Source organism: Stenella coeruleoalba (genome assembly GCF_951394435.1).
Source record: "Stenella coeruleoalba genome assembly, chromosome: 13".
NCBI lineage: Eukaryota > Metazoa > Chordata > Mammalia > Artiodactyla > Delphinidae > Stenella > Stenella coeruleoalba.
The window spans coordinates 14,683,459-14,697,494 of NC_137159.1; the positions used below are offsets into that span (position 1 = coordinate 14,683,459).

At 57.1% G+C, this 14,036-nt stretch overlaps 1 protein-coding gene across 2 annotated transcripts in view; it reads right to left on the reverse strand.

Annotated features, from left to right (window-relative positions):
• Nucleotides 1–7,718, reverse strand: part of ATOH8 (atonal bHLH transcription factor 8) — a 34,358-nt gene extending 26,640 nt beyond the window's left edge. For both annotated transcript variants that reach the window (XM_079941348.1, XM_079941349.1), the window contains exon 1: nt 6,834–7,718. In XM_079941348.1, coding sequence (XP_079797474.1) covers nt 6,834–7,589 — 756 coding nt within the window. In that variant the 5' untranslated portion in view covers nt 7,590–7,718. The remainder of the gene's footprint in view (nt 1–6,833) is intronic.
• Between the last annotated feature and the right edge of the window lie 6,318 nt (nt 7,719–14,036).

Genomic DNA, 14,036 nt, shown 5'->3' on the forward strand with positions numbered 1-14,036 from the left:
CAATGCACATTGCCTGTTCTCATCCAGAGTCCAGAGAATCCTGCTTTATCAGCCTGAACAAATGAACAAGGTCTGTGGCACAGAAAAGTTCCCTGGGGCAGGGGCATGGGTCTCAGGGACCAGCCTAGCACCTCTGCCTCCCCTGCACCCAGGGAGGGAGTGCCTGCCTGGTGGAGGCTCTGGACACTGGGCACAGCTCTGTGACACAGGCCCTAGTGTGTTGTTACCCAGAGGCCATGCTGGGAGTTACCCAGCTCTTTGAGCCCTGGGCCCTGAGCAGCTGGGCTTCCCTGCCAGCAGGGAGCAGGGATCTTGGAAGGGATCTGCACATGGGGATCCAGGGTCATTGCGGGACGACCGAGCAACAGGTGAGGCCAAGGCTGACCTAGGGGCTCCCGTGCCAAGTTCTGATCCAGTTTTGCCCCAGATTTGTCACTCTGTCCCACTGCTTGTGTCAAAGTCCAGGTCTAACAAGAAAACCATCTATTGAGGGGGCTGCCCTTGTGGCGCAGTGGTTAAGAATCTGCCTGCCAATGCAGGGGACACAGGTTCAAGTCCTGGTCCGGGAAGATCCCACTTGCCACGGAGCAACTAAGCCCATGCGCCACAGCTACTGAAGCCTGCACGCCTGGAGTCCATGCTCCGCAGTGGGAGAAGCCGCCGCAATGAGAGGCCCGTGCACCGCAGCGAAGAGTGGCCCCTGCTCGCCGCAACTAGAGAAAGCCCTACGTCACTCTGCAACGAAGACCCAATGCAGCCAAAAATAAATTAAGAAGCAACTGTGGAGTTTAAAAAAAAACCAACCCATCTACTGAGCTCTGGTTGTTTACCTGGCACCGTGGTCACTATTCACAGGTAGTTTCAGCCCATTGAAACTTACCCCCAAATAAAGATTGTTACCCCATCTGCACATGAGGAAACAGAGAGGTGACATATTGGGCCCCAGGTCACTCAGCTAAGACCCGGTTGGAGCCAGAAGCTCGTGTGTTTATCGCCCAAGGAAGGCGGGCTCCCCAAACTCCCACCAGGGGCTTGGCCGCTGGGCTCTCCAAACTCCCACCACCAGCGGTGGTGATGCTGGTGCCCACGGCCCAGGATGCAGGAGCTGGGCCCCCAAAAGCCCAGCTCAGAGGCACCCTGGCCTATGAGGATCTGATTCTAGGAGGTTAAGGTAAGGCAGAAAGAGCTGGTCTAAATCCCAAACATCGGGGTGACTTTGGACAGGTAGCTTCACCTCTCTGAGCCTCAGTTTTCTTATCTGGAGAGCGGGAATAATGCCTGGGTACCCTGGATGACTGTTGGAACTAGGTCATCCCCTTGCTGTTTCTTGTGATCTACTAAGGCCAGGCAGAGGGCTGGGTATTGTGAATATAATTCATCTTTCGACAGCGCCATGAGGTAGAAATGACGACTTCCACTTTACAGAGAAGCATTTGATGCCCAGGGAGCGTAAGAACTTCCTGTATCTCTCAGCTGATGAAAGATGAGCTGGGTCTTGAACACACACCTTACTTAGCGGGGCTCTTTCCAATCAGCCAGAAGCGATGGCTTGGGGGTTTGGATAAGCATCTATAGCCTATGGTGGGGAGGTGGGCAGCCCCCCCTTCTGAGCAGGGGATGGAGAGTCCTGGACTCCACGGGACCCCAGCCTTAGTGCATTACCTCTCTGAGCGTCCACAGCGTGGCCCAGAGCCCAGCCATCCCACCACCTGCCGGAGACCACACAGCAGTCATCTGCTCAGCCTGGGCAGGGGACAGAAGCCAAAGGAGGCAGCAGGGCCGCTCGGCTCCAGCTACCGACAGGCAGCAAATCTTCCTGTAAAGGAAAAGGACCTGCCTCACGCTCACCCCACAAGAATCGTTACGCTTCAGAGGAGCAGGTGCAGTATGGGGATTTTTCACCAGGTCCCAAGTGCCCCTAAAAGATTCCATCCCATCTACCCCAAGCTGGACCCTCTCCTGGCTCCAGCAAGTGGGAAAAGGCAGGAAGGGCACTGGCCTGGGATTCTGAGGACCTAGCTCTACTCCGGGCCATCCACGTGATCTTAGGTCCGCAACCATAGGGGACCTCAGTTTCCTCACCAATAAAATGGGCATCAGAATACCTGCTACCTCAGAATGGAATCGCCATGGGCAGATGTAGGGAGGCGCTACAGAGAAGCAAAGCCAGGAACCAACCAGCCAATGCAGGGGAGGCCTGGAAGCCCTCCACCCTCTTGCCTCTGTGCCAACTCCTACCCCACCCTTCAGACCCAGCCCAAGACGCCCACCGAGACTCCTGGACCCACACAGCTCCAACATCACTGCATCCCCGGCACACAGCCGAGCACTTGATCCCATCTGAAATTTTTCTCTAATCGGCTCATGTCAGTGAGTGCTGGCTCCCTGGGATGAAGCCGCTCTACACGGGCTGTTTAAGGTCCTTGTCAAGTTCTATTTAAACAAAATCCCAACCTGCTACACAGCAACGAGGCTGGACCCTGAGAACCTGGGTCTGAGTAGTTAAGAGCCATGGCCCAGGGCCAGACAGGACAAATCCTGGTCACTCACTCCACCTCCGTAAGCATCCCCATCTGTGAAATGGGAAGGCGGCACGACAGGGCCAGGTAAGGCACCTCGCCCCGTGCAATGAGGCTCAACAAGCTACTGTCGTGGTGACTGTGGATGCGAGGGGGCAGGAGAGAGGTTTTTATCACCCTCTCCCATCTGGATGCAAGCAGGTCCGTCCCCCATTCCCTGAGGAAGGGGGTACAGGTCGCAGTGGGGCCATGGGCCCCTGGCATCCTATGGCGTCTGAGACTGAGGGAGGTGCTGGGCTGGGGGTACCATCCTCATGCCCCCTCCTGGGCCATCCTGAGTTCACTTGCTGAGGATCCCCCGGGACACTCCAGGGGCAGCAGAGGAGGGGCCACTGGTTTGGTACTTCAGCAAGTCCCGAGGGCTGCTCCTTGCTGCCCCAGGCCTCTGCCTGGCTCGGCTGCCATTCCTCCATCAATGCTGAGAGGAAACCTGCATAGATCTGCACACACACCAGATGCCCCGAGGGTGAGCACAGCCTGTGAACCAGAAGGTTCTGCGGGGGAGGCCGAGGCCCACAGCTCTGGCCCCTCCCCTCACCCGCCCAGCAAGGCCAGGCTTTCCCTTGGACCCTCTCCCACCCGGCCTGGAGCAGCCCTGCACATGGGCCAGGCCCAGCTATGCACACATGGCCTTCACGTGAGGCGGCGGGGAGGGCCCCGAGCAGCTGGGCTGGTGGCATGTGCTGCGGCCTGACCATCTGCCCCGCATACGCACCCCCTGGCCCCGCTGCCGGGGGCCTCCCTCTCCCCCACCTGCACTTCTCACGGCCAAGCGGCCCCCACCCCATTCCCTTCCTGGTTGAGAGCATGACGGGTTGGACAACACAGAAGACTGTCTGGCTTCCCCCTGCTGGGGGTGGACAGCTCCCGGGTGGTCACCAGGCTGAAGAGCGGGGCCGTCAGGAGCCTGGGCCCTGGAGCGACTCGCTGACTCCGATTCGAATCCAGGCTCTGCAATGACAGTGGCACACAGCCACGCAGGCTGTGACTGCACCACGCGCGGGAGGGCGCCGGCACCCCGGAGCCTAGTGAACGACAGGCCGGGGAGGCCTGCAGTGCAAACCCAGGAGGCCTCATGCGGTGGCCAAAGGCTGCGAGACCTCCACCAACTTACAGAAGTTCCCTGAACCTCGGCCTCACCATCCGTGAAACAGGGGTGGGAATGAGGGCGGGGGGGATGGGGGGGTGGAAACAATACCTACTTCATTAAATGAACTAATACGCATAACACGCTTAGCACACGACCCAGTACAAAGGAAGCATCTGATAAATGGCAGTTTCTATGATTCTTATTAAAATGATTACAGAATTCTTATTTCTACATCTGTCAAGGCCTTTGCCCAGCCCTGAGGACGTTGCAGACGTTCGAGAAATGTTCATTCCTCCTACGGCCCCCATTCCTTTCTTCATGCGCTCTCTGCAGAGAAGCGCTGTGTGAGGTAAGCATTAACACCGTTTCCCAACTTTAGCAACTGAGGCTCAGAGAGGGAAAGTGACTTGTCCACGGTCACACAGAACGCATACAGCAGAGGTATAACTCAAACTCCGGCCTCCGGACTCCCCGCCCAGTGCTCTTTTCACCGTACCAGGAAGCTGCTCAGAGAAATGAAGCCCCAGACCAGAGCCACAGCCCCAGACCTGACCTCGGTGATGCAACAGCCATGGCCTCATTTCAGGAAGAACCATCCTTCTTCCTCACCCTCCTTTCCCAGGGTCCATTTCAGACAGTCAAGCCTACGCCTAGATCCAGAGTCACAGCCTGCCTGGATAAGGGCACACACACACACACACGCACACGAGTGTGAGTGTGTATTCACGTGCGCACTTTCTACAGGTGGGATACTGAGGTCCAGAGGAGGAAGGAGTGCCTCTGAGACACAGGACTTTCCCCATCGGATGGAGGCTGTGATGTGGACATGGTGAGTGTGCCCTAGCGATACTTCTTTCCCTCGCAGACAATAGACCGGTGCCCACCAGCAGCCTTTTTGGGGAAGGGACAGATGGACTGGGCAAGGGGGGGAACAAACCAGAGGAGGCGCTTCTGATCACGCATTTGTGTGTGCTCTTGGGCACTAGTACTGATCGTGTGTATAGGTACAGCTGTTAGTACCTGTGTGTGTGTGTGTGTGTGTGTGTGTGTGTGTGCACACTTTCTCCCTGAATTTGTCCCTCTTATATAGAACTTCCGCACAAGAAGGGTGGAAGGGAAAGGAAACCACGATTAACCATCTCATCTCAGAGAGTCAGCCATGTGTACATCCACCTTCCGACTTAACAATACTGCGAGCGCAGGGCCCACAGCGCTGATACAGCTGACATTGTGAGAAGCATTTGGCCAGGCGGGCATTCCAGAAACTTCTGTCACCTTCCCTAACCCACTAGGTGATCTTGGAAGCGTTTCCTTCATTCTTTCTCCAGGCCCCAGTTTTCCATTCCATTAAATGGAAAGCTAATTCAATCGACAGGGATGTTAAGATCAAATAAGATGGAATTTATTACTGAAAGAGGTTAAAGCCACTGGACAAATGAGATGTAGTTGAACACACAGAGACCGTGAATACTTTCTCGGAACTGAAAGAGGCAGCTGGAGGAGTAAAAAGGACGCTGAACTGTCAGTTAAAGGACCTAGGTGCCAGCCCTGACCGTCCTCTCACCAGCTGTGATGCTCTGGGCACGTGGCCTCCCCAATCTGAGAGGGGTTGCCCTAGCTGCAAGGTGAGCAGGTGGACAGTCATCTCTCTGCCATCTCATCCTTCCATCCTGGGCGGTAGGTAGCAGGATGCCCTCCAGGCTGCCACCCTCTGACACAGAGCCACTGCCTGAGGGTGAAACTGAATTCTCCACTGGGCCTACTGCCCAAGGTCCCAACTGTCTATGACAGTTACCTGACTCCTCCACTCCACTCCACCTCACTGACCAATCATCTTACTCAAGCCCAAATGTGACACTTTGGCTCAAAAGTCATAGAAACTCTTTTCCCCAGGAGTTTAATTCCCTTCCCATGGATGGACACAGGCACCTTCCCTGCCCCACCCACAGGAGGAAGAGGAGAGTGTGTGATCCAAAAAGAAGATCATGTTTTCTGAAATCCTTTGTTGTTGGCTAAAGCCCAGAGAGGGTAAGTAACTTTCCTGAAGTCACACAGGAAGTCAGCTGCAGAGCAAGCAAAAATCCTGACCATTCAAACCAGTCACATCCACCCCCCCTCCAACCCTTCCCCATGCCCTGTGTGGGCTGGGGGCAGGGGGCACTTACCACACTCTTCTTAGATCTCCGCTCTGTGAAAATGCCCAGCCTAGAATCCCGGGGCAGTCTCAATCTTGTCTAAATGGAATTGTAAAACTGCCACTCCCCACTATGGGTAACTCTTGGACAAATATTCTTTCCCATCGGCCCCAGAAGACAGTGTCTGGTGAAGACAGCCCCCACCTGCCCCAAACTAAGAAGCCCCTAACCCACCCAGAACTAGTTTCTGAAGATTCCCCGAACCAATCAGTCCCCTCAGCAGACCTGCCTGCTTCAGCATGCGGCGGGCGGCGAACGGCAGCAGTGGAGGGGATCTCCTGGAAAGGCCCTCTCCAGCCAATTCCTGAGGCCGCCCCTGCAGAGGGGGCTCAGGCTTGTACCCCGGGTCCTTAAGGGACACCAGGAGCGAGGGGTGCAGAGCGCAGAAGCAACCTGAGTTCAGGGGCATCCCTGCTGGGAGGTGGGGGCTGAGGAGGTGCTGACAGGTTCCCGCGGGCTGCGGGACCCTTATGTTCTGGCAAAGCCAGGACCACCCCTCCGCAGCGTTCCGGGCCTCCAAGACCACGCCAAATTGCCAGAAGAGTAAGGGTCTTCCCCCTTTCCCCGCCGGAGACAGATTCCCACATTGCCCCTCTCCACTCCCCACCGCGCCCAAGGGACCCCGGGAGACGAATATTCGCTGCCATAAAAGTGAACTATGAGGGGTGAAGTCAGACGCGCAGACAGGGTCACCCCAGGGGGGACGGGGGTGGCTGTAACCAGGGCGTGCCCGAGCCAGAGATCTCGAACCTTCACCCCGACTTTGCAGACTAAGAGCCGTACCAACGCTGTGGCAAAGGTCACTGCCCCAGGAGGACCCAAACCTGTCTGGGCCCTGGGGCCGACCGGGCGGGGACAACTTGCCGGTTACCCACGCCCTCATCCTCCCTAAAGTCCCCCAGCCACTTACCCACCCACTCCCGCAGTCATACCCGGGCGCAGTGAGGGTGTGTGGCTGGGAGCCGGTACCTGCTTCCTGAGCGCCTCGAAGGCTGCGCTGATGGTGTGCACCCTCGTCCGCTCCCTGGCGTTCGCCAGGAGCCTCCGGGTCTGCTGCAGGGCTTTGATCTCGGAGGAGGCGGCGGTAGCTTCGCCTGGCCGTTTCCTAGGCGACGCGGAGGAATCCGGGTGGTTATTGTAAATTACGTGTGAAATTGACGAGTAAGAACTTTCCCCAGGGCGCGTGGGGGGAGCCGGGCGCACTGAGGGCTCCGGGGGAGCAGGGGCCGCCGACGGCGTGGGGCGTGCTGGCGGTGCGCACAGCAAGATGCGGGGACGTAGGCCGGCCTCCCGGAAAGGCTGTGCCTCGGGACCCCCAGGTACCTGGCCCTGGGGCGCTGGAGGCGGCGGCGGTGGCGGCGGCGTGGGGAGTCCCGGCCCCACTGCGCCCAGGGCGAAGCCGCGTTTCCGCGCGTCCAAGACCTCCGGAGCCCGGGCGCCCCCGCGCTCCCCGGCCGTGTCCGCGCCCCCACCTGAGGGAACGGCCGGCGCCACCCGGGCTGGCACCGGGGCCGGGACCGGCTGCAGCCGCTGGGTCCTGTCCCGCAGCCCGTCGGTGGCGGCGGCGCCGTGCTCGGGCGCTTCCAAGTCCAATCGGAAAGTTTTATAGCCGTTCGCGCGCCGCGCCGGCTCCTTGCCTTTCCTCTTGAGCTTCTTGAGGCCGTTCAGCTCCTTCACACACACGGTCTTCCACGGCCCGTCCTCGAGAACCGGGATGTGCTTCATGGCGCGGGCAGCGCGCAAGGCAGGGGCGTGGGGCTGCCCGGGAAGCGCGCCCGCCGCGCTCGCTCTACACGCTGCGCGCCGGCTCTGCCCGGGCGGCCGCGGCGCTCAGCGCCTCGGAGTCTCCAGCTCTCCCCCTGCTCGCTCCCTCCCTCCCTCCCTCCCTTTCTCCCCCTCGTCCGGGGCAGCTGCGCCGCCGGCTCCGCGAAGCCGCCGGGCTGTCCGTTCCCGGAGCGCTCAGAGTGTCATCTGAAGTCGCTGCCGCCGTGCCAGCATTTCTGGAGAACGCCCGCTGCGCTCCATCTGTGTTTGTTTAGCCTCAGTTTACACAGAAGCCCAATTCGCGAGATCAGTCAGCGCCGCCGCCCGGAGAGGAGGCAGCTCCCGCCGCAGCCTCCCCAGCCCCGGCCGCCCGAGCCGCGAGCGCCTTTAAAGAAACAGGAAGCATTTTTCAAAACAGCTGGGCTGCTGGCCGCCTCCTTTGTCCGCGTCCTCTCCACCTCCCCCCACCCCCATCCCTTCTGCCCAGAACCTGGTCCTCTGACTCTCCCTCCCCGCCCCCTCCTCAAGTCCGGGGCGCTTCTCTGTCCCCAGAGGACAGTCCGCTCCCGAGCACGTGCCCTCTAGGCCCTTCGGCCCTTCCCCAGATCAGAGCCGGGCCTTGTCTCCCTGGCCTTGCTGACCTCTCGGTGACGCAGCGTCGCCTTCCGCACCCAGCACCTCCACGTCCAGCCCTCCACCCCAGCTTGCCAATCGAGAAAGAAACAGAATGGCGACTTCTCCTGGGGGGCGGGGGTGGGGGTAGGTCGACGAGGGAAGGGAAAGGCTCTGGGGTTGCCCGAGACCCTCACTCCCCCTGCACCGCATCCCCATCCGCTCGGGTCACTTGCTGGAGCAGAGAGACCAGGAGCAGAAGGGCTAAGCGCCAGGCAAACTGAGGCTCTGAAAAGGAACGGGCTTTCCCACGGTCACGCAGCGAGTTAAAGAGGCCGAGCAGCGTGGAAGCTTTGGTTTTAGACGCAGCATCTGGGAGAATCTCAAGTCACCTCACCGCAGGTTGCCCGCTGCGTTGCTGTGGGGAATTCAGGCCCAGGCACATAGGGGGTACCAGTCAAATGGAAGCTTTGGTTATTATTAATAACAGAGGCAGAATAGCTTCTAGAGGCAGATTTCCTGGGTTCCAGTGCCAGCTCTGCCGCTTACAAACTGAGTGTCGTTGGGCAAGTCACTGAACCTCTCTGTGCCTCCCTTTCCCCATCTGTAGAATGGAAGTAACAATTGTACCTTCTTCCCGAGGTGTTGTGAAGATTAATTGAGCATATATGTGCAAAGCGTTCAGAGCTGCCTGGCACAAAGTGAGAGCTTTGCAGGTAGGTGCCCACTGTTATTGGCAGGGGACAGAGGTCGACTACCCAGACCTTCGGTCCCAGTGCCATCCCACTGGAGATTCTGGGGGAAAATAAAGAGCAAACTAGTGGGCCCTCACCCGAGCCCACCTCCCGGAGGCTGCCCTGAGGACCAGCACACGGTCCTTCACTCTTCGCGGCTCCTTTCTCTGTGGTAGTAAGTTCCTCCTTGGTGGTGGTTGCTTTAAGCAGTTTGAGAGAAGATAGACCCTTGACCCTGGCCTTGGGCTCTGACCTCTGCAGCCACTGGAATCTTTGTCTTTCTGGTTTCAGTCCTTCACTCCCATCCCCAGACCCACCAAACCCGGTGGGGTTTTTCTGGTGAAAATGCAGGTTCATCAGAGTGCCTTCTCTCCTCTAGGGGAGAATGCCCTGGGGGTGGGAGGAGGCAGATGACATGGTGACCTGTGCCATACAGTGTCCTGTGAGGTAGGATGGGGGTCCAGGAAGAAAGTTCAGGGACAAGAGCATAGATTGTACTTGGCTTTTCAACTCTCAAGCTCCATGACCCTGAGCAAGACGGTTCATCCCACTGGGGTTCTGAATCTGTCCTTGAGGATGATATTTCTGTCCAGCCAACCTCTCAAGATAGTTGGGGAAGTAAAAAGAGATCACAGATGTAAAAGGACTTTGACATAAGACTTCAAACATCCCTTCACACGTCAACATTCACACAGGGCCACACGCAGAGGCATGCAGTTTTCTGATCAATGCAAAACCTCATTTTTTCCACCGGGATGGGTCCCGGCATCATGAAATGTGCGTTGCCTGAGGCACCCCCTTCCCTGGGCACTCAGCATCTTCCCATACCTTATCTCTCTCCTGAAGACCAAGGGTAAGCCCCAGAGAGGAGTCCCCATTCTCCTTCTGTTTCCCCCACCAGCCCGGGACCCTCTGAAGAGAACACTCTTCTCACTCTTTGATGACTGGCTCCAGTCTCCCCTCCTCCTGTAAGCCTCCCCTCCTGCTGTAAACCTGGCTGGTCAGCACAGCCCCCTGTCACTCTTGCTGGCCTCTGCATGTGGTCACTCACAAGAATTGCTGCAACTTGCCCTCCACTGAGGTCCTGCCTGAACCCCTGGGTTTGTGAGCTCCCGAAAAGCCACTGTTTCCTTCCTCCCTGTCTTCCAGGAAACTTTTGCTGAAGGCTTCATGCCCTTTACATTCTCCAGATCGCAAGCAGAAGCTGAGACCCCCGCCTACCCACTCCTCACGCACCCAGCCAGTCGGTGGCAGAGTTGGGGGGAAAGCCAAGACCCCCTCTCCAGAGCTGCTGAGGTCCTCTCTGAGCCTCAGTTTCCCCCTCTGTAAAATGGAGATCGTAATATTGTCTCATTGGGCTGGCATGAGGATTAAATGAGGCTGCAAGTACAGCACTGAGCCTGGTAGGTAAGTGGGATGATGGTGGCCTTACGCACCCTGGGTTAGCACAGCTGCCCAGGCGCCTTGCATCCCAGCTTTTCCCCCCAGGCTCGGGGTGCATTTGCAGGCTGGGGTGTCCATGGCTAGTTAGGGCGTGCAGAAGTCTCTTGGCAGGACTGAAAATTGTCCCTAAAGAGGCCAGGCTGTGCTCCAGGAAAGTCACGTGTCTTGGTTGAATAGCGAAGGCTCCACACTCATGCTGATCCTGAGCCTGTCACGAACTCTTCCAAAACAGAGGAGAAGGTCACTGAGATCCCAAGGGGTGGAAGGAAGAGAAGGGAGTGGATAGGAGTGGCCATCTGCACTGGGTGGAGGTAGACGGGACTCAGACCCAGCCAGTCTCCCAGGACATGCTCCCTCGCCATGCTGCCTCTCCCGCCGGTCAAATCGCGGGGCCCAGGGGTTGGCATCAGGCTATTCTAGTGCTTTGCCACTCACCAGCAGCTGTGTGGCCTTGAGCAGCCCCTTCACCTCTCTGAGCCACAGTTTGCTATCTGGGCGTTATCCCCTTAGTCATAAGATGGAATGCCATGTAGCGGAACAGGAGGGCCCAAGTGATGTGAAGGGTCCCTGTTATTGTGATTCTCAGCCCACCAGGTGGCAGACCTTCGAAGTCCAGGCTAACTGCCCAAGGTCCCCCAGCCTAAGGGCAAACCGGCCACCCAGGGCTCCCTTCCCTCAGTCTCCTGGAGAAGTGGAGGGAGACCAGCCTGCCAGCACCCCCTGGTGGTATGTACACTGTCTGGACTACACACAACATAGCCGTCTCCCCACAAGGATTTAGAGCCAGGAGTGGTAGCCCTGCAATGACAGCAATTTGGATTTTGTGAATTCATAGAATTTCCAGGATAGAAAGGCTCTCCAGGCTCTAGGTGGTCTCACCCCCTGTTTGGAATGGGACAACACAGACATCCAAAGAAAACCTATGCCCTACATTAAAAACATCCCCCACTGAATCAAGTGTTTGTGGTTACTCTGGGCTAGCATGATCGTGCCACTGGGAGGTTCCACATCCCCTGTATGGCCGGTCCAGGGAATAGGAATGAAACTAGAAAGGGAAGTGAAGGCAAGAGCTTAGAGCTTAGGCCACTGGGAACAAATGTTAGAAAGCCAGGCAGCAAAACTCACCACCACACAGGGAGTGACTACAGGCTCTAGTTCACTAAATCCTTATAACAACCCAGGGAAGTAAACCCATTCTACAGATAAGGAAACCGAGGCTCCTAGACCAAAAAGCAAAACAAAACAAAAACTTGCCAATGGAAAGGAAATAACAGAAGTGGGAGTTGAACCCAGGCCAACGAACCCAAAGACTTGAGCTTTGAACCATTGTGTTTTGCTGCCTCCTGAGACCTCAGTGAGTAGCATCTGGGGAGGTGAGTCACTGGGCCATCTACAGGGCTGGCCTCTCTGGAAGCCTGGCTGTCCCTGCATGCGCCACCAGCCTGGGTGAGCTTCTTGCTGTCCTCTTCTCAAGGGAAGCCACTGTCCTCCTTTGGACCAGCTCCATGACCCTCCAGCTCCTTCCAGGTCAGGGTCAGATGGCAAGGGCAGTGCCTCTGGACATTTGATGGTCTCAGGCATATGGATCCCAGGTCTTATCCAGGTACTGGTACCCTCCTAGCATTGCCGGGTGGAACCTGCCCAGCAATTCCTAAGTGCATATGCACCACCCATGGGTGAGGACAGGATAGCTCTGCGGGGCGACATCTCAAGATTGCCATCTTCTTGGCCAAATGGGACGGAACCTTGGATACTTGCTACATGGAACACTACATTCCTGAATCCGGAGTTCCTATTTCCGGCTGTCTAGATTGTTCCAAAGTGGGTGTGTCATCCATTCGAGAAAGGGAGGAAGAACAGAAATTAGACTGCCAGAAGGCATGTGATCGGTGCCTTCCAGAGTTGTGCTCATAGCCACCCTGGATAGGACCACCCAAGGGAGTGAGCAGAAAGCAGAATACAGTCAGCCTGTGGCCCCCATGGCCCCTCCCTACCTTTCAGTCGCAGTGTCTGCACTGCCCCCATTAGCCAGCAGGATGCTGGATCCAGGAGACAGGAATGAGACATCCAGGCAGAAAGCTGTTCCAGACTCACTCTCCAGTCTTCCTTCCTACCTCTCTCTATCCAAGTGACCATCCCCGCTGTGGAAAATTCAGAGAGTCTTTGGGGCTGGGAAAGGGGCTGGGAAAGGGGCACGGCAGGAGGGAGCGAGGAAGGCCTTCAGCAGCCCCTCCCTGGGGCTCCCTCTCTGGGATGGGCTAGGGTGCACCTTCTCAGCCCTGAGCACATGCTCTGTGGTTAATGGAGCAGTTTCCCCTGCAACAGGCAGAGCCCGTGGGGTGCACTTAGTCCTGGCCTCTGTGGTCAGGGAGGAAATGGCAGGATTGGCTCAGGAGAGGAGGGGTTCAACAAGCACCCAAAGGAGCCTGGCACAACAAGCTGGTAGGTGCCAGGTTCCCACACAGTTGGCCAGATGTCCTTTGAAACCTAGGACACATCACGTCATTCCTCTGCTCAAAACCTCTCCGTGACTTCCTATTTTTCTCAGATGTGTTAGGAGCTGCCAGCAGTCCTCGCTTCCTGCAAGCTTGGAGACGGGAGTCCGTCCCCTCACCCTGGGAACCCGGACTGCCTTGGCTAACGGAGGCCTGCGGGAGTGGAGGTGACACCGTGCTTTTAAGGCCACTGGCTGTTTCAGCTTGCTGTCAGTGGGAGCCCTGAGCCACCGTGTGAGCAGTCCAGGTGACTCTGCTGGAGAGAGAGGCCTCGTGGGGAGCACCGTGGTGCCTGACCTGTGAGTGAGAAAGGCACCTGGACACCTGGCCCAGGGGAGCCTTCAGACACCTCCAGCCCCAACCTCTATCTGGCTACAGCCACATGGGAAAACCTAAGCGAGAACTGCCCAGCTGAGCCCGGTCAACCCCCAGAACCATGGGAATGAATCCTGAATTGTGTTAAGCCGCTACATTTTGGGGTGGTTTGATATGCAAGCAATAGAGAACTCGAACATTCAGACAGGAGCCAAGGTTGGCATCTGGTCCTCCCTTTCCTCTCTGACTCATCCCCTCAGTCCTCCCCCACCACCCGCCCCATCCCTCTGCTCTCACCGCACTGGGCTTCTTGCTACTCCTTGAACTTACCCAGCAAGCTCCCTCCCGCCTCAGGGCCTTTGCACTGGCTGTTCCTGTGGCCTGGAATGCCAGGTAGCCCAGGTAGACTCGTGGCTTCCTCCCTCACCCCCTTCTGGTGTTTCTATGTCACCTTCTCAGGGAGGTTGTCCCTGGGCACCCCATAGAACCTCCTCTTCAATATCTCTACCTCTTCCCTGCTTTAATTTTTCAAGTACTTACCATTATCTGACATATTACGTTTGTAGATGTATAACTGGGTTTTTTGTTTATTTGTCTCCCCCACCAGAATGTCAGCTCCATGAGGGCAGGGATTTTTACCTGCCTTGTTCACTGCTATATCCCAGGATCTAGAACAATCCTGGTATACAGTAGGCACTCAATAAATATTTACTGAATGAACGAAGGCTCACTGCTCAGTTTGGACCAGATCTTACTCAGCTAGTCAACCAGCTGCTTTAACAGAAGAAACCAGTGGATCCAGAGTTGAT